The 21,851-nt window shown below is 39.9% G+C and overlaps 3 protein-coding genes across 6 annotated transcripts; 2 read left to right on the top strand and 1 right to left on the bottom strand.

Moving 5' to 3' along the window:
* Positions 1 to 66: 66 nt before the first annotated feature.
* glyctk (glycerate kinase) lies at positions 67 to 7,558 on the top strand. 4 transcript variants are annotated; one of them, XM_042506929.1, is made up of 5 exons: positions 67 to 126; positions 3,533 to 3,919; positions 4,728 to 4,879; positions 4,971 to 5,146; positions 6,599 to 7,558. In XM_042506929.1, exons 2-5 carry the CDS (start codon positions 3,564 to 3,566, stop codon positions 7,487 to 7,489), a joined length of 1,575 nt encoding a protein of 524 aa, XP_042362863.1. In that variant the 5' UTR covers positions 67 to 126; positions 3,533 to 3,563; the 3' UTR covers positions 7,490 to 7,558. The 4 variants fall into 4 exon arrangements, with proteins under 4 accessions (XP_042362863.1, XP_042362847.1, XP_042362871.1 ...); XM_042506913.1 differs by lacking the exon at positions 67 to 126 and adding an exon at positions 1,535 to 1,817; XM_042506937.1 differs by lacking the exon at positions 67 to 126 and adding an exon at positions 2,613 to 2,764.
* Positions 7,559 to 8,555: 997 nt separating this feature from the next.
* tcta (T cell leukemia translocation altered) lies at positions 8,556 to 10,523 on the bottom strand. The gene is made up of 3 exons (XM_042506949.1): positions 10,209 to 10,523; positions 10,066 to 10,117; positions 8,556 to 8,785 (listed from the first exon to the last, which is right to left on the bottom strand). The coding sequence occupies exons 1-3, from the start codon at positions 10,417 to 10,419 to the stop codon at positions 8,743 to 8,745; spliced, it is 306 nt and encodes a 101-aa protein (XP_042362883.1). The 5' UTR covers positions 10,420 to 10,523; the 3' UTR covers positions 8,556 to 8,742.
* A 578-nt stretch (positions 10,524 to 11,101) lies between these two features.
* On the top strand, positions 11,102 to 20,176 carry mon1bb (MON1 secretory trafficking family member Bb). Its single transcript, XM_042506901.1, has 7 exons — positions 11,102 to 11,190; positions 11,607 to 11,685; positions 13,331 to 13,425; positions 13,524 to 14,117; positions 15,361 to 16,153; positions 17,126 to 17,273; positions 18,868 to 20,176. Exons 3-7 carry the CDS (start codon positions 13,347 to 13,349, stop codon positions 19,093 to 19,095), a joined length of 1,842 nt encoding a protein of 613 aa, XP_042362835.1. The 5' UTR covers positions 11,102 to 11,190; positions 11,607 to 11,685; positions 13,331 to 13,346; the 3' UTR covers positions 19,096 to 20,176.
* The last annotated feature ends 1,675 nt before the right edge of the window (positions 20,177 to 21,851 follow it).

The following is a 21,851-nucleotide window of genomic DNA, read 5'->3' as shown; positions in this document are numbered from 1 at the left end:
GTTTGTCAGCCTCCTCTTTTTTTCTACCTGCTTCCAGATTTTGCTCCAGGCTGCAAAATGGACGCAGGAGAAGTGGGGAAGAAAATAACAGCAGGAGTTTTGTGCTCACAGAGCTGGAAATCTGAGGTAGGAGCCGACTTTACCTGATATTTCAGCAGCCCGTGTGTTATTGTTGAAGCGGAAAGAGTGAAGATTTGCTCCGTGAGTGTAGAAGTTGGACGGTGACCATGGTAACCTGATACATCCATGACAACGGTCACTGCTCGTGTCGGTTTTAGAAGCCACATCCGGTCTGTGGAACATTCAGTTAAACTTAAACAATCTTTTGACAACATTACATTATTAATAAGCCAGACCTATACAGCATAAAGCAAATGTTAATAAGAATATTAAACTAATTCAACAAGTAACAATAAGAGATATGTTCAAAAGCGTATGTTAAAATCTAATAAGTAGTAACTAATGTAGGGTCATGTATTTTCCCTGTCACTCAGGGGGTCTCAAGGAAAATATGTAGCTTTGGGGAGGGTCAAAATAAATTTAAATAAATAAATAAAGTCACACCCCAACCACCCTCTCCTCTATTATATAGACTTAATCCTCTGAAACTTGAACAAACTGGTTTGTTCCTATGCTTTCAAAAATATAGGGAAGATGGCAATGAGCCACGAAATAAAAAATACTAAAAAAAAAAAAAAAAAAGAAGAAATTAATGAAAAGTACAAGAAAGTTACCCGTTGTTTTTATAAAATAAATAAATAAATACATTTTCTATAAAAAAATAAAAACTTAATGGAAAAAGAAATAAAAAGAAATAAATAATGTGAAATAAATTTAATCGTGGTAATTATAAATATAGTTTCCCCCTAGTTTTTTCTTCATTTCCCTAGACATTTTTCCCTAGCTTTAAAAAAATAATTTTCTAAATCTACTCATTGACGTTTTTTTTTTGTTTTTTTTTTTACAGATTTATTATCATGTTGCTCATTGCCTTATTCCAGTGTTTCTGAAAGAAATCACACCAATGTCCTCAGGATTAAAAGCTTTAAATACTTGTGAAGGACAAGCATGAGGACAAGTGATGTCGCTCCAGTTTTAAAGGGTCTGGAACAGTCCCTTAAGAGCACAAAGTAAATGTATATTCTATAAATAATAAACTAGTTCCACGAGTGTTATGATGGTATGTTCATGGTATGTTGGTATGTTTATATACAAACATGACTCTGTTAACAGCTGTTAAGTGGAGGGTCTGTGTTGATGTCATTCAGTCAATTCAGCAATGATGATTTCACATTTTAACCACTGTTGAAAGGGTAGGTGACTTCAGTCCTTTGCCATGGTGTATATAAAATTATATCACTGTATACATTTATTTCATGACATAATACATTTTTGGGGAAATTATTGAGGAAGGTAAAATAACTAGATGGGGATGTTTATTGCTCATATAATACCTGACAAATCGAAGTACTTCACACCAGTGCGAAAGTCGGATTAAACTCTAAATTTGCTTTATAGCAGACATGCCCATTAATTTGCATCAATGCCCACAATGACCTCGACACCACGGGATATAAACAGTCACCCTGTTTAGATTTGGTGTTAGCCTGTATTTCAGTGATCCGAGACACATCGCCGTTTATACCATGGATGAATTACCGGGAAGTCCCTCTCGTTACTGCCTCGCGCACAGTTATTACGTCAGCGGGAGATATGGCTGTCAGCTGTAAGCATAAATAACCAAACAACACGACTCCTTCCGTCGGGTAAAACGTGGGACGGTCACGCAACACTTCATCCACATCTACATAAAATGGGTAAGTAACGGAGCATTAGTGCGCTGTCACCAAAGCAACCACCACATCCTGCACCAATGACGTAGTCCCTGTCGTAGCGTTTGTATGTGGTCAACTGCATCCTGGACCACCTCAGCAAGTGTTATGACTGATCCGAAATGTGTATTAGTGGCCGTTTACACTTGTATTAAGGGCTATCCAGTTGTGATCAGATCACCAAGACACATGTTGATGCCAGGTCTAAACAGAGAAAGTGTAGCAAAGTCATTGATGGCTGCACAGTGGGCAATGTGCTATATTTCTGAAGTTCATTTACAAAGTTTCCATACCTCATTGTCTAAATCTGGTATAAATGATGACAAGATGCCACACTTTACAGTCATAATATAGACCCACTGAATATGACAGTTTTCCAACATTGTATGACGTGACTGTTTATGCCAGGGTTTTCAATGATACCAGTAGTTTGCATAAAATATAATTCACTTGACTACCTGCCATTTCTACAAGTGAGAGTAAGGCAGCTCTAAGCTGTGAAGAACGAACAGTGCACACATGGTTGCATGCCTCTTGGCATGTTTGGTTTTCAAACAACATGAGTGAAAGTGTCTTCATGACTCTGAGAAAACAAGACTCGAAACCAGTGTGCACACGGACTCACTGTATACAAGTTTTCGGTGGTGAACCCGTTGAACTATGCCACAGTATAAATAGCCCCAAAGTCTTTCAGATACTACACTTTTGTTTTGTTCACCCCGCTCAGGGGAAAAAAATAAAACAACTGCAGAGACAAATGCGCAGTTGGTTGATCAATGGTTTGATGTGTCTTGTGGTCCATTCGAGTCAATCATTACACACAAGGTACACAAGTCCAGTCAGTCGCTGGTTGGATTTCTGCCTAGCTGGGAGCACAAAACAGGCTTCTGCAGGAATCAACAGGCTTTATATCCCATTTACAACCATCACAGGTAGGCCGCCTCGTGAGTCTGCACAGAGCGCAGTTTTAACAGGAAATGTGTAGCTGGCTTAGAATAACAGCTGTTATCTGTGTAAGATTTTAGTTGATTTAAACACTAAAGGTAGGAAATGAATACTTTCTTTTTCCACACACTAGTCTTTAGATTTAACCAAAGGTGAGATTTAACTGAGCTACCAGTCAGTAAAGGTGTACAGCTTATTAACTGGAAGTATGATGTTACAGTTTAAGTATATATTTTTTGTGGCCACAGAGCCAAGTGTTTCTGGCTTGGATTTGGCTGTTAAATTTGTTACTTTCCTGCAAATATAACTGGCATTTTAATCCTTATTGTGCCGTTCTAGTAAATTAAAGTTGTGCAACTACCTGACCTTGATAAAATTCTAGTTTTCAGCAGTACTTCACTTAACCATCCTCTAAAGCATTGACCTCTGACACTTACAAAAAAGCACAATAAATACCAAAGATACTGAATTTTGAGCCTGTGCTCTCAAGTAGAACTGCAAAACATTTTAATTCTTTGGAGAGTGTAAGTGCGGACAATGATGAGCAACTTCTACAGTTAAATTTCTGATTTTTTAACATTCACTTGAGAGGGAAAATTGTCCCTCAACCAACAAAACATATTTGTGAATGACTAGAATTTCTTTCATTTTCCCCTGTACCCGTTTTATGTTCTATATACTGTATTTGGTCTTTTCAGAATAACATTTTTTGTGTGAAAATTGTCTGTATAAACTATGGTTTTTAAATTCCTCAGGCAATTTCTGCTCAGACCCAGTGAACTGTCCATGGCCCGTGTTCTTTCCCTGTTTCGGCCTCAGCCTTTCTTAACCCTCGTGGGCAGGAGGAAACCTACGTTGTGCAAAATGTCAATGGACTCAAGGGCACGCATGGTGTTTGCAGCTGCAGTGGAGGCTGTGCAGCCCGATACGGTGGTCCGGCAGAGTATAAAGCGCAAGGACGACTCTGTTACTATCAATGATCACAAATTCACACTCAATCACAACCTGCACCTGGTGGGTTTTGGAAAAGCAGTACTGGGTATGGCTGCTGAGGCAGAGAGGATTTTGGGTGATCATTTAGTGAATGGAATAATAAGCGTACCACATGGGATTCAGAAGACATTAAAGCAGCATGGAAAAGAGTAAGTAAAGCCATAGGATGTTCACAACTTAAAGGAACAGTGTGCAGGATTTAGTGACATCCAGTGGTGAGGATTGCAGATTGTAACCAGCTGAAACTTCTCCAATCTGCCAAATTTAAACTCCTGGTTAGGATTCCTTCAGTATTCATTGTTCAGTTTTTACCTGGAGCCGAATTATCCACAGATGTCCTTTCCTCTCGGAAATAAACAGACCAGGTGATAAAAACTGGTAAAAACACTGAATAAAGCAGTTTTATGGAAAAACAAAAATTTTTAGAGGCTATTTGGCTTGACACAGAGAGGCCACTAGCCCAACATCTGCTAATGTCAGCTCATCTTTTTTCTCTGATGACTAAAGAACCAGACGTTCAGGAGGTTTTTACCACAAGGAAAATTACCCGTGGAGGTCTCCTCTCAAAAACAAATGGATCTGTTAATTTAAAGCAGTAAAAACAAAGAAAAAGCAGTCTTACGTTTTAAAAAATCATTTTTTTTGACCCTCTCATCACAGAGGGGCTGACACGAAAACATGAATAGCCCTCTAGAGCCAGTATTTGGTTTGTCCATTCAGGGCTACTGTAAAAACATGGCAAACTCTATGGGCGAGGGCCCGCTCCCTATGTAGATATAAATAGATTATTCTAAGGTAATGAAAAAAAAGATGGTTCTTATTTTTAGGTGATTTTACACTAAATATGTTATATTCCAATGCTGCTGTTATAACTTGCTATCCTACACACCGGACCTTTAAATTCTTAAACTAAAATAGGAGTGAGCGGCACATAACAATTTCTCTCTTTCATCGCAGACATCTCTTATTAAAAGAAAACAGTCGCATCACAGTCATGGAGGGAGCTAAACACAACCTGCCTGACGCTGATGCCCAGAGGGCAGCTGAGAGGATCAAGCAGTTAGCCAGTGACCTGACGGAGAAAGACCTGCTTCTTGTGCTGATTTCAGGTAAAAATATATCTCCTCTTGCTGCTTTATCTGCACAGAATCATTCCTTGAAATATAAATCTCTAATACATGACTGTGAAACTGTGTCTAGGTGGAGGCTCTGCACTATTACCTGCACCCATCCCACCAATCACACTGCAAGAGAAACAGGATGTTACCCGCAAACTTGCAGGTGCTGGCGCCACTATTCAAGAACTTAACACTGTCCGACGTGCCCTGTCTCTCTTAAAGGGCGGAGGGCTCGCGCACTGTGCTCACCCTGCTCAGGTAACATACTTCTCTATAATCTCCTTTTAACCCTTTTTTATACAGAGTTTGTGCTATAGGGTAACGACTAAGTCTCACCTTTATGCTGCTTTTGCAGTTTTACTCATAACCAAACAGAGACGGCAAGATGCTGCTCCAGTGTGTGATTTTCGATAGCATGCCAGCATTGCAGAGGCTGTGTCTGCCTCTAGTGTGACATTTAGCATACCTGTCAGCAGCGTTTCTTAAGAATAGCAATAGCATAACATGGCGATAACAATCATTTACCATCCCTGTTATGTCGATCTCATCCTCTGCTCAGAGGGTAAGGAGGCCCCGAATGTATTTGTTTTCCTAATTTGCGGATATTTACGTCAATTGTTTTGTATTCTTTGAGTTAGATGCTAATTGCTAACAGCTACTTTTTAAATCTCCTGCGGTGGGTCGCATGCATAACACGTCATTAAAACGTCATTAAAACGTCATTAAAACATAATAAAACATCACGCTCACAGACTGTATGTAAAGATGGAAAGCATGACAGCTTCCCTAAAGTGAGGCCAAAACATCTCGGTTGTCTCCTGGTGACTGGCTGCAGTACAGGTCGTACCCTGAATGTTAATGTATGGGACATGGGTCAAACTTAATATTGCAAAGTGTAAGCCAAATTCCAAAATGTTTTTGTTTCAAAGATTTTTTCATCATTGTTCTCATCATCCTCACGTTTGTTCATGTGACTGTTTTTCTGGTCTGTGCGCTCACATTAAATGGTGCTGCTATGCAACTTTAAATAGCTGTAATTTGTGTTTTAATGTTGATTTTGAAAGAAAACATAGTAAGGCATGTTTTCTTTAAAAGTTTCTGGCATTTCTTTTCTTAATTTTGGGCATTTTTCTTTCTCAAAAGTTTTGGCGATTTTTTATAGATAACTTTTTTTGCCTTAAATTTTTGAAAGGCAAGTTTTCTTTAAAAAAAAACACCAAAAATGACACTATGTATCACAACCAGAAACTGTAAAAACAGAAAACATTAATGGAGTTTCAAATTTCTGACGGTCCTTGAATACATCATGTGTTACACTGGAATTATATTTGAATTTCTACGTTTGAAAAACACTGGGGAAGTGAGGCAAGAAAAACTATTTTGGGCCCTTGAAAAGTCATGGAAAAGTTTTGAAATTTTGTCCATGATAATGTTTTAGAACCCTTGTGGTTAAACCAGTCACGCCCATGATCCCATCCTACCAGCTGTCGCTTTTGCATAGACCTTAATTCGCTGCTGTTACTACCTCTGTTGCTGACTTAAAGGCGAGACGACTATTCTCCTATTCCACGATCGTATGTTTTATACAGAATGGCGAGGCGGCATAATGGCACAATATTCCCCCCTTGAGCAGGCAGTGTAAGAGAAGCTATTGTAGAGAACTCATTTCAGCAGAGTGCTTTGATCGCCACTCTCATCACTTCTTCACAGGTGGTCTCACTGATATTGTCCGATGTAATTGGGGACCCTGTGGACCTGATAGCCAGCGGCCCCACAGTGTGCAGTGAGACGTGGCCTGAAGAAGTAATGTCCGTCCTTGAGCGTTTCAAACTGTTGAACTCTCTGCCGGCCTCAGTGAAGGACGTCCTCGGGAGACCAAGTCCCCGGTGGAGGGAGAATAAAGATAAATCCAACACACCAGAAAATGTCCTCAATGCTGTGATTGGCTCCAACAGCGTTGCCCTCATGTGTGCAGGTCGCCGTGTCCGAGAGTTAGGCTTCCGCCCCGTTGTGCTTGCACCAGGAGTGTGTGGCGATGTGAAGTCAGTCTCCAGACTGTATGGCCTCCTGGCCCGCTTTGCCTGTTCTCGAGAGGAACCTCCTCCAGAGATTGCCGCAGAGGTGCTGAAGCTGGGGCCTGAAGTGGGCGTGGAGAGCTGGGACCTCTGCCGCACCATGCAGGTCTTGGGTGAAGGGCGCACAGAAGGATGGGGCGCCACGTGTCTGTTAGCTGGAGGGGAGCCCACTGTGGAGCTGACAGGCATGGGCCGAGGTGGTCGAAACCAGGAGCTGGCCATGCGAGTGGGACTGGAGCTGAGAGGCCTGAATCTCCCACCTAATGGTCCTGTCTTCCTGAGCGGTGGAACTGATGGTCAGGACGGACCCACTGACGCCGCAGGGGCCGTCACTGATGCGGGGTTATGTGAAGAAGCACATGCACAGGGGCTGGACATCGACACATTCCTCACCAACAACGATTCTTACACTTTTTTTACACGTCTCTCTGCCGGGCAGCGCTTACTCGTACCTGGCCTAACCTGCACCAATGTGATGGATGTGCACATGCTACTAATTCCACCGATTCCCATTAACATAAGATAATCCACGGCACGAGATAAAGAGATCCAAGTCCAGCGGATCTGGATAAATAAACACTCTATATAAGTTTGACTTGTTATTGTAGTTATTGTTTTTTTTACTCTACACAGACATTTTTAGCCCTTCTCTGTTAAACTACGTAACAGCTAAAATAGTGTTGCTATATAAAATTGTGATGACTACAGTATTGAATTTTCCTTTTTTTTTTTTTTTCCCCAAAAACTGAACCCAGGTTATGGCAATGAAAGTGTCAATGGCATCAGTATTTTAAAGAAAGTAATTTAATATCAGTAAAGCTTTTTTAATAGTCTATGGTGGGTTGCTGTTGATTTGTGTTACAGACCAGATCTCATGTAATTCCCTGCCCCTCCCTCCAGTACCCATAAAGCTACAATTGATGTAGCATCCGGCTTAAGATGTTGTATGTACAGAGCTAACTGCAGCATGGTGCCATCGACATTAATATTCAGTGCCTTGGATTTTTTAAAAATTCTTTTAATAAGTTATTTTTTTCTCAAGAATGCTGGTTTGTCTTTACAATGTCGTTTTATGCCAAGAAATCATTAGCCAGCTCTCTCATACCTTGAATACATGCAGGTGATGTTCATTCACACTTTGCACTCTACGGGGGTCATATATGGGTTCATGGATTTGTGTAATCAAGTATTTTATATGTTATATTAGTGGCTAATTTTGATCAATTTGGTGGATTAGTTTGCTGTGAAGTCAAAGGGTGTAAACACTCTAGACAGGGACTCATTGTGAAACAGTGGGTTAAAATTTAATGCAAAAACAACAAAACAACTGAAGACCAAAACTGTGTTTCATGGATCTGTATTGACTTGAAAAATGCTTTTGTTCCTCCCACAGTTCATATAAATCAGGTCAAATTATTTTTCTCATGATCAGAATGAAAAACTTCATGTTGGATATTAAGACAGTCTCCTGGAAGCCCCTTAATTTACACACAAACCCGACAGTATCTGTCACATCTGTGCTAAATCCTCACGGGGGAAAAAGTTGTAAGACTAAGGTTCTGCTCACTCAAAAGCCAAAAATAAATATCTCACGGCATGATGTAGTTGATTCAGTGGATATCAGTTTGACACTGGTGGTAAGCATAACAGATGTGTTTCTGGGCATCCAACTTGAATGCACTGAAGATGCTTTGTTATCAGCAAAACTTGAGAGCGCATTCAATGTCTCATCACAGGAGTCCAGCTCTCACTCAGATTAAGTCCGACACCATTGTCCTGTTAATCTCGATGAGTCTTCGGGGTGTCTCCTGCTTTGCTTTCCCTGCAACAATGATAGAATATCATTACTGACAAAACAAATGTTAATGAGCAGTAACTAGAATGCGATTTAAAGGGATAGTTTGGATTTTTAAGTGGGTTTTTGGGGTTTGTAATTTTAGCTTTGGTGAATCTGAACTAACCCTTATAAAGACCAAGTCTGGCTTTGAAGAGAGCAATAAAACATTTTTCAGTTGGATATCACTGTCTGACATTAGAGTAAAGCTGTGAAAATACTCTCAATACAGCTTGCATTTAATCTGATGCTGATTTTTTTTTTTTGGTTGCTAAAACACATTTTGGTGCTGACCCCTCGAAAGCAGTACATGTCGGACTCCAGCCTGCCTCTCTAAACTGGGGACGTGCAGACTGACTTCTGCTGTTTGTAATATACTGTCTATTAGTAAGTACCCAATTCAACCCCACTGAAGCTTTTTATGAGCCTCCTAAAAACTCAATTTTATAAGAAAGCCTTTCCTTAAAATTATTATTTGATGGTGTTACATTTTGAACTTATAATCTTTACATTTTATAGTGTTCCTGCTTTAGTTTTGCCATGTGACTATTTTACGCACTTCCATATACTCTGCAATTTAAATTCAAGAGTTTGTTCTTTTATTGTAATTCAACTTGTTTTTATATGACATCATTTCTTTTATTAGCATCTTATCTGCTTTTACATATGGTGATTTCTTTTACTCTTCATTTTTATCTGCTCAAATTACGTTAATTATCCACATTTTACTTACTTATTTATGAAATTGAATTTTTGAACTTGCACCCTCATGTTCTTATAGGCAGTGCTACTTTATCATTTGTGCTTTAATGTTCTTAATTTTGGTTATGTCATAAGAGGGCAGAGGAGGGGCTACATGGGTCTCTGACATCTTATCTTATTCTGTAAACCTTTTTATCTGCGACGCACTGTGTGTTTAAGCTTGAAAAGTGCTATTTGCATAAAGATTATTACAAAAAAAATCTGAACTTTCCCTTTAAGAGTAATACCCATCAATAGCGCTATTAAATATATTTCACACCACCACCACTAGTGATAGGTTAGCATTAAATGTTGCAGCTCCAGTTGAAAGAACATCATAACAAAAACTTTTTAGAGGCCCTCTTCCTAACGTATTAAATGTCCAATCAGAAAAAAAAAATGGGCAAAGATCCTAAAACTAGCTTTTGTCATTATGATGACTTATCCCAACTGAAGCGTTAGAGCACCAGACAGTGTGAGGAGGATCATCTACCTGTCTGAAGGGACATGGGTGCTCGGACACCTACCATCCGCTCAGGTGAGGTGCTGTTTCAGGTGTGCCTCCGTTCTGTCCCGTCCCTGAACATCACCACCAGAACACAGAGATGAAGCCGACGTGGCTAACACTGCAGTTTAGACAATTATACAGATAACATCGAAGAAAACTCACCCTGTCGATAATACATATCGTTCACTGTATTCCCGTAAAATTTCCATGCAAAGTGAATCGCGATCAGACTAAAAATTAACCAGCTGAGTAGGATTTTGAATATGGAGACCCTCATATCGTTGGCGAGCCAGTCGTCAACAAATTCAGACAGGAATGACAAGCAGCTGTCAGCTATCCGGGACAAAAACTCAAAATCCCAAGGTTCCTCCATAATGTCCAGTCACTCCGCGTGTGTAAAATCAGTCGGGTGAACTCTTCATCCGATGGATAATTTAAAAATCGCTTTGGCTATGTAGCGTTAGCGTATGACATCCTGGTCGCCGTTAGCTACGATGTTTGTGGTTTGTATCAGTGGGAGGTTTGAAGAATCGGACGTGACGTAGTTACGTAGCGTAGCCACGCTAGCTAACTATAAACACCCATTTTCAAAAAATAGTCTCCGCTTTAATTTCTTCTTGGGTTAAACTTCACATTTAATTGCCGTAATATTGAAGTATTTATCTATTTGAAATACACCCAGCTGATTTTTTTTCAACTGAAAATGTACGCCAATACCAGCACAAAATGGTAGATACTATAGTTCTACCCATTTGTCAGTTCAGCTCTCCCATATCGGTCCCATAGCAAACCATGGGGGGGTTATCTAAATGTTACTATTTTACGTGTTAATCAGCACCACATTGAATCTTCAGCAGCATTTTCGTAATCCGACAGACGTTTTCTGCCTGTCAGGAATGACAAAATGCTTAACCGGGGCAAAGCAGACCTCAAAATCCAGCATTTTCACGCTAGCTACATCCATTGTCTGTATTATGGCACAACAGGCCGGACAGTAGCAAGTGCAGTCTGGAAATATTGGATTTAAACGTTGGCGTCGAACCTGGCAAACATTTTATCTCACCGGACATACAATGGACCTCTGTCAGATGTCGAAAATACCACTGAAGATCCAACCTGCTGTTAGATAACAGATGAAAATAAGGTAATTGTCTTTCTCCCTAATATTTTTGCGTGAACGCCACAGGACTGCCATCACCTGTTAATGAGCTCCTGGCTAAGTTAGCTAGCTACATATCAAAATGTATTCACTGAAAATACATGTGGCCATCCCCGCAGTAGAAATTTGTAACAGAGGCGATACAATTCATGCATTTTTACTCGTGACGGTTTTCAGTTCTGTTTGAATCAATCACTAAAACATCCCAAAACACTTTGTATATTTAGCTCACCAGCTAAAGTCACTGCTAACATTTAGCTTACGCAGTGCGTCGCTCAGGGGAGGCGGGGCTAGCCGTTGTCACCGAGCAGCCTGATTGGTCTATCCAGCCTGTCATCAGAGATTCCGGATGTCTGCTGTCGTAAGAGGAAAATTTGTTTTCTGCTTCTCATTCTTGACAGATTGTTTGCAGCCGGGCTGGTGATGAAAGTTGATGTAGCGAATTAAATATTCAACCCAACGTTTCGGCGGTACCAAATCGTAAGTTTAATTATTTGTCTTTTATCTGTCTATTTCTTGCTGAGCACGGTTGCTTGCATGCTCACTGTTAAGCCGAGGCCATGAAATTGATCTGTGTGTGTCGCTTGTTAGCATTAGCCGTCTCACAGCCAGCATTTACTGAGTTGTATCGGAATTCACTGTCAAATATGCATCAAAATAAAAACAAAAGAAAGGTTAATTGACGGTGGGCAAGTTAGCAGACAAGGTAAATTGGCTGCAGAAGTAAGCCTTTAATAAACAAGCGTTAGTTTCTTAGTTCTGGCTGTGAAATGTCAGTTACTTTAGTCTCTTCGGCTGCCGTTTATCTGCACTGTAGCATTAGCCAGGCTGCTAGAAGTTATATCGGTGTTTAGAGTCTGTTTGATGTCTTGGAGTTTTAATTCTGTGTAACCGGGTTTCCTCTGTAATCATGTGACCTGACCACTGGTCCAGTATGAGTGCTACTATTCATAAGAGACTGAGATGCATGCAGGGTTCAGCTTCAACCACAAATCAGCCAAAACATTAAAACCACTGACTGGTGAAGCGAATAACTATTATCGTGTCATTACAAAGTAGGTGTTGACCGATATTGGTTTTTCAGGGGCGATACCAATACCGATAATTAGTACTTAATGAGGCTGATGACTGATATGCATTTACAAAAAAAATGAAAATATTTCTGTCGAAATATAGAATTTTGAATATAACAAACTCCAACACAAAACCTGTAAAAATTAAATATATTTAATCAAAACTGAAACTTTCACCATCATATACAGCAAGTTCCCAACAACCTTTTTTTTTTTTTAATAAAGCTTGGTGAATTTTTACTTGACTTTATTTTAAAAAAGTTGCTGGAAACTTGCTGTACATGATTTTTAAAGTTTCGGTTTACAATAAACATTTGCTAAAGGGATTTAAGCAAAGTTTGTTATATTCTAAATTCTAAATTTTGTCATTCATTTTTATTGTAAAAGCATATCGGTTTCAAATATTGGTTATCGGTCTCATTAACTAATAATAATAATCAGTAGCGGCCCTGAAAAAACATCAGTGGACCCCTACTCCAAAGTCCCCAGATCCCAGATCCCTTACAGGGCTCCTGGGCCAGACACCACAGGACATCCCCAAAAGATCATGCGTCGATGCCTCAACAGGTCAGAGCCAAGTTCCTTCTAAAGAGGCTCCCACTGTGGATCAGGGCTCTTCTGGGGTACTGGCACGTCCCACAAATGCCCAACCACATTAGGACCTGGGCAGTTTGAAGGCCAGGTGGACAACTTGAGCTCTCTGTCACATTTCTTGGACCACCCCGAGCACTTTTTGCATTGTGGCATGGTGCATTGTCCTGATGGAGGAGTACTGCCATCAGGACAATGCCTTTGCTATGAGGGGGGTTTTCTTGGTCTGTATTAGTGTTTGGGTGGGTGGACTGTGTGAATTTGCATCCAACTGAATACCAGGACCCACAATTTCCCAATTTCCCATCAGTACATTACATTGTAACAAAATGATCAATGTTATTCACTTCACCAGCCAGTGGTTTTAATGTTTTGGCTGATCGCTGTACATTAGTTATAAAGTTTGCTTATTTAAGATTGTTTAGTTTTAATATATATATATTTTTGTTAATTTCCTCCAGTGACTGGGATGGTATCATGGAGAGAGACAATCATCAAGAAGGAGAGGCACAGGGAGTAAAGATTTATGAACCATCCCGTGACAGCAATCCTCCTGGTAATTGTTTTAATCTTTCATTAAAACTATTTTTTTTTTTAATTCCAATTGTCTATATTTAAGTCTCTCTTTTCATAATTTCATTCTTTTCATTTTAGCTGACACGTTGGCGACTTCTCTCTCCCTCTTGGGGAATCACATGTTTCCTGATCCGGTGGAGAGAAACGACAGCACCGCTGTTAACAAAGAGGAGCCTGCTGATTCACACCTGTCAGATGTTACAGCAGAGAAGAGTCTGGACGCCGAGCCCCAGGCTAACCAGGTAACAAAGCAAGAGACTGAGGTGACAGAAAGCTCTGAGTGTCAGAACAATGTGTCCACGCAGCCGTCTGACACAGAGACGGAGGACGCTGTCACCGACAATGACCGCAGCGACTCTGGGGAGTTTGTCGTTACAATGCTGGCCAAGGCCAAGCTGGAGGAGCAAGGTATAGGCGTGAAGGGAAGGTCATCTCCCTTGTTGGAGGCTGGCACCCAGGAAACTCCTGCTTTTATGTCTCATCGTGACGAGGATGTGACAGCTGACAGCTGGCGGCAGCACAGGAAGCATGTTTTTGTGCTGAGCGAAGCAGGCAAACCCATATATTCCCGATACGGCAGTGAAGAGGCTCTTTCCTCTACAATGGGAGTCATGATGGCGCTGGTTTCTTTTGTTCAAAGTGGAGACAATATCATCCGCTCGGTCTATTCAGGTGAGAGCATTCGTGTGATTCATAACTTTTCTAACATTATTGTAAATTTAGTTTTCCATTTACAAAAATGAAAGCAAGTGTAGACATTTCACAGAGGATTGTGGGTAGGAGCAGCCCGTAAATGTGGCCTCAGTGGCTCTGGATTGTCATAGAGGACGAGCCCTTTATCTCGAGTTGACAAAAAATGCTGCAACATTGAAAAATATGATTAGCAAGGAGAGATTAAAGGGATAGTTTGGATTTTTTGAAGTGGGGATATATGGGGCACTTATCCATAGTTCATGTGTCACAGATAATGTCAGAGGGTACGCCGTCAGTTTGGAGAAGCGGGCAGGAGAACCGACACAGACGCTAAGCAACTATTGTTGTGGATGGGGATCAGCGATTTAATGCCTTTCAACCTCCTGTAAAAGTTTCACCCAAAAAATCAATCTGTTTTCAGTGTTGAGATAAATTTCACCACCTATCTGCTGAACAGTCTGTTCTTTATTTCCCCATCTATACTATCATCAAAGCCACCAGACTCCCATGAGAGCAGTAACAGTAATTTTAGCTCGCTGAACACGGGAGCTGCTGGTCCGCCGCTGCTTTGACCAGTTAGTTCGTTTCTGTGACTCTGATGAATCAAAACTAACCTTTTCAAATGCTAAAGTCACACAATAATACAAACAAACTAACTGTTTAAAGCAGCGGTAAACCAGCAGCTCCTGCGTTCAGCAATGTTAAATCACTGTTTTTCTCAGTGGAGATCACTGAGAAATCACTGTCAGACATTAAGGTGAAATGGTGAAAATATTGTAAATATAGTATACATTTAAACTTTTCTGGATTTTTGTAGGTGGGGCTTTTTAAGTTGGCAAAAATCTGTTTTGTTGCTGATCCCCCTGCAGTAGTAGATAGCTTCTGTGTTAGATCCCAGTCTGCCTCGCCAAACTTCAGGCATGCTGACTGACATTTAGGCTACTGTATATAATTCACTGTCTGTAGAGCACCCCATACAACCCCACTAATACAAATTCGGAACTATCCCTGTAAATGCATTTACAGAGTTGCTTTTATTAGCCATTTATTTGAAGTACAACATTTTATTTTGTAAATGCCTGTCACATCATTCTCAAGTCCACAAAATACAATGTTTTCGAGTGCGGAGCTGTAGATTAGTGAGAGCATAGTAAGGAAATGGTCACTGTTACTTCCAGTGTTATCCGAAATGTTTGCTGATGTCTTTCCGCTCTTCCCTCAGAGGAGCACACCGTGGTGTTCTTACAGAAAGGGCCCCTCGTGCTGGTGTGCGTCTCCAGCAGTCGTCAGTCTGAGCAGCAGCTGCGTGGAGAGCTCCTCTATGTGTACTATCAGATCATCAGCATGCTCACCCAGGCCAGCATATCCCGCATCTTTGAACACAAGAAAAACTACGACCTGAGGAGACTCCTGGCGGGCTCAGAGAAGATCCTGGACGGTCTTCTCAACCTGGTGGATTCGGACCCCAGCTTCCTGCTAGCAGCAGTACACTGCCTGCCCCTAGCTTCCTCTCTCAGGGACTCTCTCAGCCAGATCCTGCAGAAAGCGATCACCCCCAATCTGGTTTTCTCCATCCTCATCGCCAAGAACCAGCTCCTCACCATCGTCCAAGAAAAGACAGTCATTGAGGACACCAGACTGGAGCCCGCTGACATCCACCTCCTGCTCAACCTCATCGGAGCCTCCTCAGCATTTCAGGCCGGGGAGATCTGGACTCCCATCTGTCTCCCTCTCTTTAATCCTGACTGTTACTTTTATGCATACATTTCTTACCTGGACCCTCCAGAATGCACTGTTTGCTTGCTGCTGCTCTCGACAGATAAGGAGGCTTTCTACGCTGTAGCCGAATGCAAGAGGAAGATAGAGGAGGCCATGATGGCGCAGAACTCCCTGAGCCTCATTGCCAAAGTCCAGTCATACAGTGTGAGCCAGGTGGGCGTCTCAGACCTCAGACACTTCATGTACAAGCCCTTTGATGTGCCAGACAACTACCGCCAGCTCACTCAATTCACCAGGTGTGTTTATGTGTATTTTTCATTGTCTATGTAACTGAAGGAAGGACAAATGTGCCTAAACTATCTTATGTTTAAAAAGTGTCCCCACATATTTTAAAGTCTTCAAAGGCAATGAATCCATCAGTCTAAAAATAAGGCTGTAACTGACTTTAAACGGTCTTCATTCAAAAGTCTTAAAAATGTTTAGACATTGGAGATAGGATTTTTATTAATCTATATGTTTTTTCCCAATTTCTCCAATGTTATCTTCTGTAAAATTGGTGTTAAATTTAATCATAAGTAGCATTAAAAAGCCTTAAATCCCACTTGCCTTAAGCTGGAAGAACCTCGTTTTTTGTATAACATTTCATTTGTTTTTTACAAATGTGTCTGCGATATAACATTTTCTTTGTCTTAAGAAAATGGGACTTGTGCAAGAGAAGAAGTATGAAAACTCATTTTCTCTAAGAAAAAAAAGGCAGCTTATTGTGGTTAGTGTTTACAAACGAAAGCGGCCTGTTTTATATTGCACACTTCAGAATACGAGGGTTTTTGAAATGAGCTTCCAGTTACAAGGGCGTGAAGAAATAAAAATTGCAAGAAATTCAAGCTGTCTTCCATTAATCCTGCCAATTCTCTCCACTTATCTCTTGAGGGGCAGAACTGAAAGTGTTTGGTGTTTTATAACATGAGCCAGCAGACAATACAGACCTTGAAAACGAAAATGAAATCATACAAATAATCACAGCTCCACACTTAATATTAACATAATAATATGATCATTTGATTTACATAGCACTGTTAAGAACATTGCAAAGAGCAGAAAGAGCTTTGTTTGCTTGTGCAGCTTTATCTCATCGCTATTAGAAATCAAAAGTTTTAATGATGAAAAAAAAGCACCATAGCACTTATGTTTTTATATATCACAGTTTGAAAACTTGGAATGCTTTTTCGCTCTGTGACCTTTACTCTGTGATTTGTTGCTGCATGTAGCCCAGAGATGGAGGCGCCGTACAGCAGTGAGGAGGAGAAAATGAGACTGCTGGACCTTTATCGTTATATGCACAGTCGCATCCACAGCACCTCACGACCCCTCAAACTCATCTACCATGTCGCTGAGAGGGAAACTCTGCTAGCCTGGGTATGTACCTGTGTTAACGAAGACATTATCGCTGTCACAACTTTTGAACACTATTTTTGCATGTGTTATTAGATCATCTTTGAAACAAGGGTGACATTATTTTAAGACTTTTTGAAGGAAACATTTTGGAAATACCTTTGTTTGCTGTCTTGTGGAGAGTTAGATGAGAAGAAGACACTTTTATCTTTCCGTTCAACTTCATTTGGATAGTCAACCTATAGATATTTAAGTATTGTCATGAACATACCGACATTTCACCAGAATAATTAAATATTCACTGAATATTTTAAATTTAACTTAATTATTCTGAGAATATGAATGTATGTTCACGAGTTGTCATATGAACTCTATAGATCAGGTTTGCCCAAAGTAGGGTCTGCGGTAGTAAACTGGACCACTATAATGTTTGATTTGACCCACCAGATGTTTCTTACAAAAAAAATCACATATAAATCAGTGTTTAAACATCTACAGAATAAAGCAAAACATTTGAATTGTTGCATCTCAATTAATAAGCTGTTGAAATGTTACACTTTATAAACTATCAGTGGATTATGCAAGTCTTACCTACATGAATAACCTGTTTAACTTATAATTATGAAGTAACTGTTGCACAGTGTGATGTTTAGGGCTGTACCCGACTCAAAATTATGCCAGTTGAATCTGATCTGGCTGTTCAATACCAATTTTGGACCATTTGTTTTGTTTTCCATACGAAGTTTTAAAGTGTGAACAGGCTCTGTGGGACGTTCACTGTTACAGCAGCATTCACGCCATATAGTAAACAAGCTAACTGCGCTAACTACGGTTTGGAAATGCGCAACAGCATTTTCTGTAGACACTAGATACAAAAAAAAAAACAGAGGCTATGTCCTAAAAAGTTACTGTGAGCTGTAAATTCACCACTTCTAAGCAGAAGTCTCTCCTCTCTGCTCCTCTGTTCTGCTTCCTGCATGTCTGCAGCTCCCTGTACCAAAGAATAGTGTGAAAGTCAAGAGAGCTCACTCTGCAGCAAAATCTGGGAACCAAAAAGTCCCCAGAGGTACACGACTGCTCGACTTGAAGTAGTTTCAGTTTACAGAGGGTCTGATGATTTGAATCTACGCCTTTCAATGGGCAGCCCTGGTAGTGTCTATAGCATAATGTCACCATCAGCATTTAGATGGGTTCCCTGTACGGCTTGAATTCACTGTGTAAGTTATGTGCTGTTATCTATCAGGGATATTGGAAATCGTGGATGGTGGAACATTCAAAGTAATTGTGGAAACTGTGGTAGTTGAAAGGCGAAAATTGATTTGGTTGTCCTCGCTACAAAAATAATACCTCTTGGAAACACTAAGGAGAAGAAAAGTTGTGGATTTAAAAAAAAAAAAAAAATTGGACAGTCAGGCTAGCTTTATCCTCATTTCCAGTCTTTAAGCTTGGCTAAGTTAGCTGGCTCATAATTTGTAAACAGATATTAGAGTATCAGTCTTCTCATCTAAGACTCTGCAAGAAAGTGAGTAAATATTTACCAAAATGTCAAACTATTCTTTTTAATCATGCTGTTATTATCTTAAAAAACCTTAAATGTCAATTTCCCTCTCTGCTGTAGGTCACAAGTAAATTTGAGTTGTACACCTGCTTCAGTCCTCTGGTGACAAAGGCCTGTGCTATCACTGCTATCACTAAGCTCCTAAGGTGGATTAAAAAGGAGGAGGACCGTCTCTTCATCAGATATCCCCCAAAGTATTCAACCACTCCAAACCCCAGCAAGAGCTCTCGAGGTGGTAAATCTGACCAGCAAGACTCCACAGATAACGGCTTCTTATCTCTTCTATAGGACTCTGTAAGTGCTACGATAGTCGCTCGGCCTCATTCAATAATAGTTTGTACACTGGTTCCAAAATATTTTTGAAGCCTCTTTTAACACTTGTTCGGACTTGACAGACTTTGACTACTGGAATCAAACACTACAGAAGTTTTACACTATTTAAGAAGGAATGAACTCTTTCAGACTAGTATTATTTCTTTACCTTAACAAGAAAGCATGTCATTGCATCAGTGCTTTCGATCAGAAACAGTCAGGGCAAAACAGCATTAGTACGTTTTAAATTGAACTGTGGTAGGAAATAATTGCAATGATATTTAAATGTTTTTATATTGTTTTATTACTGCAACAAGAGAGGAAATCCCCTCACGGACAGTGAATGTATCACACAGACAGTTGGTTCATATGCTATAACTGCTCATGGCAGTACTTTAGGATGAGGAGTGAAATGAAGTTAAACTACCTTTCTCGCACTAGCTCTTAGATCTCTTTCATGAAACAAAAACATCCCGATGTTGCAAAACAGGATATGCAAGAAATGAAGGTGTATTGTGTTTTCGGGCTCAACATAAACTGGAATAACGACAACTGGTACTGCCAGAACGGGGATGGGCCTCCATGTGTCATTCAGGGTCATGAACAGACAAACTGTCCTGTGTGACTTTGGCTACACATCCCTGTGGCACAACTTGAAAACATGGCGTTGTCTCATATCACACTGATGTTTCTATTCAAATGAAAATGATCAGGTTTCATTCATGTTACATTTTGTGCAGAAAACAAAGTAGGAAGTCCCAGCCTGTTAAACCTGATCACTTAACATGATCAGCATTGTCGGTCAGTGTTTTCGTTGTCATCCAGTGAAGCTAAGAAGATGCCACAGAGCTCACACCATGTTTTTCTGCAGAAACTTCTAGTCAGTCAACACTTGATGTAGTGACTTCAGGCGACTTATCTGTTTTTGGATAATAGTTTTGTAAAGATGGTCTATAAACAGTAGCCTCATCTTTGTGTCCTTTTGAGGAATTTCTTGTCAATTCAAGTCTTAAGAGTATGTCTATAGTATTATTGAATAAATCCCAGGTTGCACAAATCTGCACTTGTCCTGATTAAGTAGATATTTTGAATGAGATGCATTCATTATCCACAAGAAAATGGGAAATTAAAGGAACAATGTAGAAAATTTTGGAGGAATTAGTAGCGTCTATTGGTGACAAATGCAGATTGCAGACAGCTGGAACTTTGTCTTTACTGTTGATTGTTTAGGAGGTTTTTGCCTGGAGCCAAATTATCCGCAGTAGTCTCTTCCTCTTCAAAATGAATGGACCCGCTGATCTGTACCAGTAAAAACTGTCCATAAAGCAGTTTAATGTTACAAATCTGTTTCTCCTGCACCGTTCAGCATGTCGCAGACGGGCTGCTGGCCCAACACCTGCTAATGCAAAATGACCTTTTTTTTAAAAAACCTAATATGTGCCTCCTTTTTTGTCCTGATATAGATAGCCAAATTACTGCCAGGGTCTCTTCCTCTCCACAACAGGTAACATTTTGTAGGTATAAATGGCTCATTCTAAGGAAACGAAAACATAAGGATTCTTATTTTTAGGAGATTATATAATAAAGAAAGCATACTCATTATATTCCCCCTAAATCCTTCACACTGAACCTTTAACATTATAGTAATGCTGGATTTTGTGGGTCTGGCATTTCTGTAATAATTTTCTATGAGTTTCTCAGGCTGTTAATTGGGAACTATTTATAAGAAAAACAGACAGTTGATAGACTCCCAGTTAATTTCTTTAGTTACCTTAAGTCTTTTAGGCTGTGTGTAACAGGTTAGCTGAGCATGCAGTTATAGTCAATTGGTCTACAAGGCAGCATTCAGTTCAACAAATATAATAATACAGTTCTCAATGCTAAATGAATACTTATTTAATACTAACATGGGTTTCTTTTAAGGAATTATACAATTAATAGTACCATATTACATAGTCATTTCCTTGAATAATCTGAGAACATTATGAGGAATAAGAGACTTGTAAAAAAAATCAAACATTATCAGTAAATGTCTTTGATTAGTGTAATTCTACTGTGACCTAGTATTGCCCTCTCTACCAACCAAAAAACAGTTAACGCCAGCAATCAACTGAGACAGGTTCAAAAGATAATCATGTTTAGCATAAACGGTGTGACGAATACATTGTGGATGGTTGGTAAACATTGTTTTATTTTTTTAGGTACTCTCTCTCTGTAACTCGCATCATATTCAGGATTTCCTCTGACGTGTGGATAAGCTGTCACAGCTACTCAGTTTATACTATTTGTGACAGTGAAAAGCGTAAAATTATTCACATAATTAGCATAATAAGCATAACACTAGAAAAATGTCTTTTTTTTTGTGAAAAAAACTAAGTTATTCATTTGTAAAAATAGTTTCCAATTAATTTTCTTTGTAGCGATTAATAATAATGGAATCATTGCAGCTCTACATTGAAGTAGCATAAAAAAAAAACTCAATCGTCAAGGTATTTTTCAGGTGAAGACCTTGATCATTGGCACGAAATGTTGAATCCAGGGTGCAAAATTACGTTTAGGAGACACTCAATAGATCACTATTGTTTTTTTAGATGCTTATTTATCCAAAATTGGGCTTGTGGATGATGCTTATTTTGTACGCTGGTTGCATTATTACATTTTTTGGAGCTTGCCATATTCAGTTGGTATATTACCCCTCCTTTTCCTCTGAATGTGCAGGAGCCAGCTCCTGA

This window comes from Plectropomus leopardus, chromosome 2 (assembly GCF_008729295.1).
Source record: "Plectropomus leopardus isolate mb chromosome 2, YSFRI_Pleo_2.0, whole genome shotgun sequence".
In the NCBI taxonomy this organism is placed as follows: domain Eukaryota; kingdom Metazoa; phylum Chordata; class Actinopteri; order Perciformes; family Serranidae; genus Plectropomus; species Plectropomus leopardus.
This window is presented reverse-complemented; position numbering and strand designations above follow the sequence as displayed.

What these genes read in the sequence shown, in the direction of transcription:
- tcta (XM_042506949.1), bottom strand. Translation starts at nt 10,419, where the DNA reads ATGGAGGAACCTTGGGATTTTGAGTTTTTGTCCCGGATAGCTGACAGC. An exon ending in CGATATGTATTATCGACAGG is followed by an intron (nt 10,118 to 10,208) that starts GTGAGTTTTCTT and finishes GGTGATGTTCAG; the next exon opens with GGACGGGACAGAACGGAGGC. An exon ending in GCACCTCACCTGAGCGGATG is followed by an intron (nt 8,786 to 10,065) that starts GTAGGTGTCCGA and finishes TCATTGTTGCAG; the next exon opens with GGAAAGCAAAGCAGGAGACA.
- mon1bb (XM_042506901.1), top strand. Translation starts at nt 13,347, where the DNA reads ATGGAGAGAGACAATCATCAAGAAGGAGAGGCACAGGGAGTAAAGATT. An exon ending in CCGTGACAGCAATCCTCCTG is followed by an intron (nt 13,426 to 13,523) that starts GTAATTGTTTTA and finishes TTTTCATTTTAG; the next exon opens with CTGACACGTTGGCGACTTCT. An exon ending in CATCCGCTCGGTCTATTCAG is followed by an intron (nt 14,118 to 15,360) that starts GTGAGAGCATTC and finishes CTCTTCCCTCAG; the next exon opens with AGGAGCACACCGTGGTGTTC.
- glyctk (XM_042506929.1), top strand. Translation starts at nt 3,564, where the DNA reads ATGGCCCGTGTTCTTTCCCTGTTTCGGCCTCAGCCTTTCTTAACCCTC. An exon ending in TTAAAGCAGCATGGAAAAGA is followed by an intron (nt 3,920 to 4,727) that starts GTAAGTAAAGCC and finishes CTTTCATCGCAG; the next exon opens with ACATCTCTTATTAAAAGAAA. An exon ending in ACTGTGCTCACCCTGCTCAG is followed by an intron (nt 5,147 to 6,598) that starts GTAACATACTTC and finishes ACTTCTTCACAG; the next exon opens with GTGGTCTCACTGATATTGTC.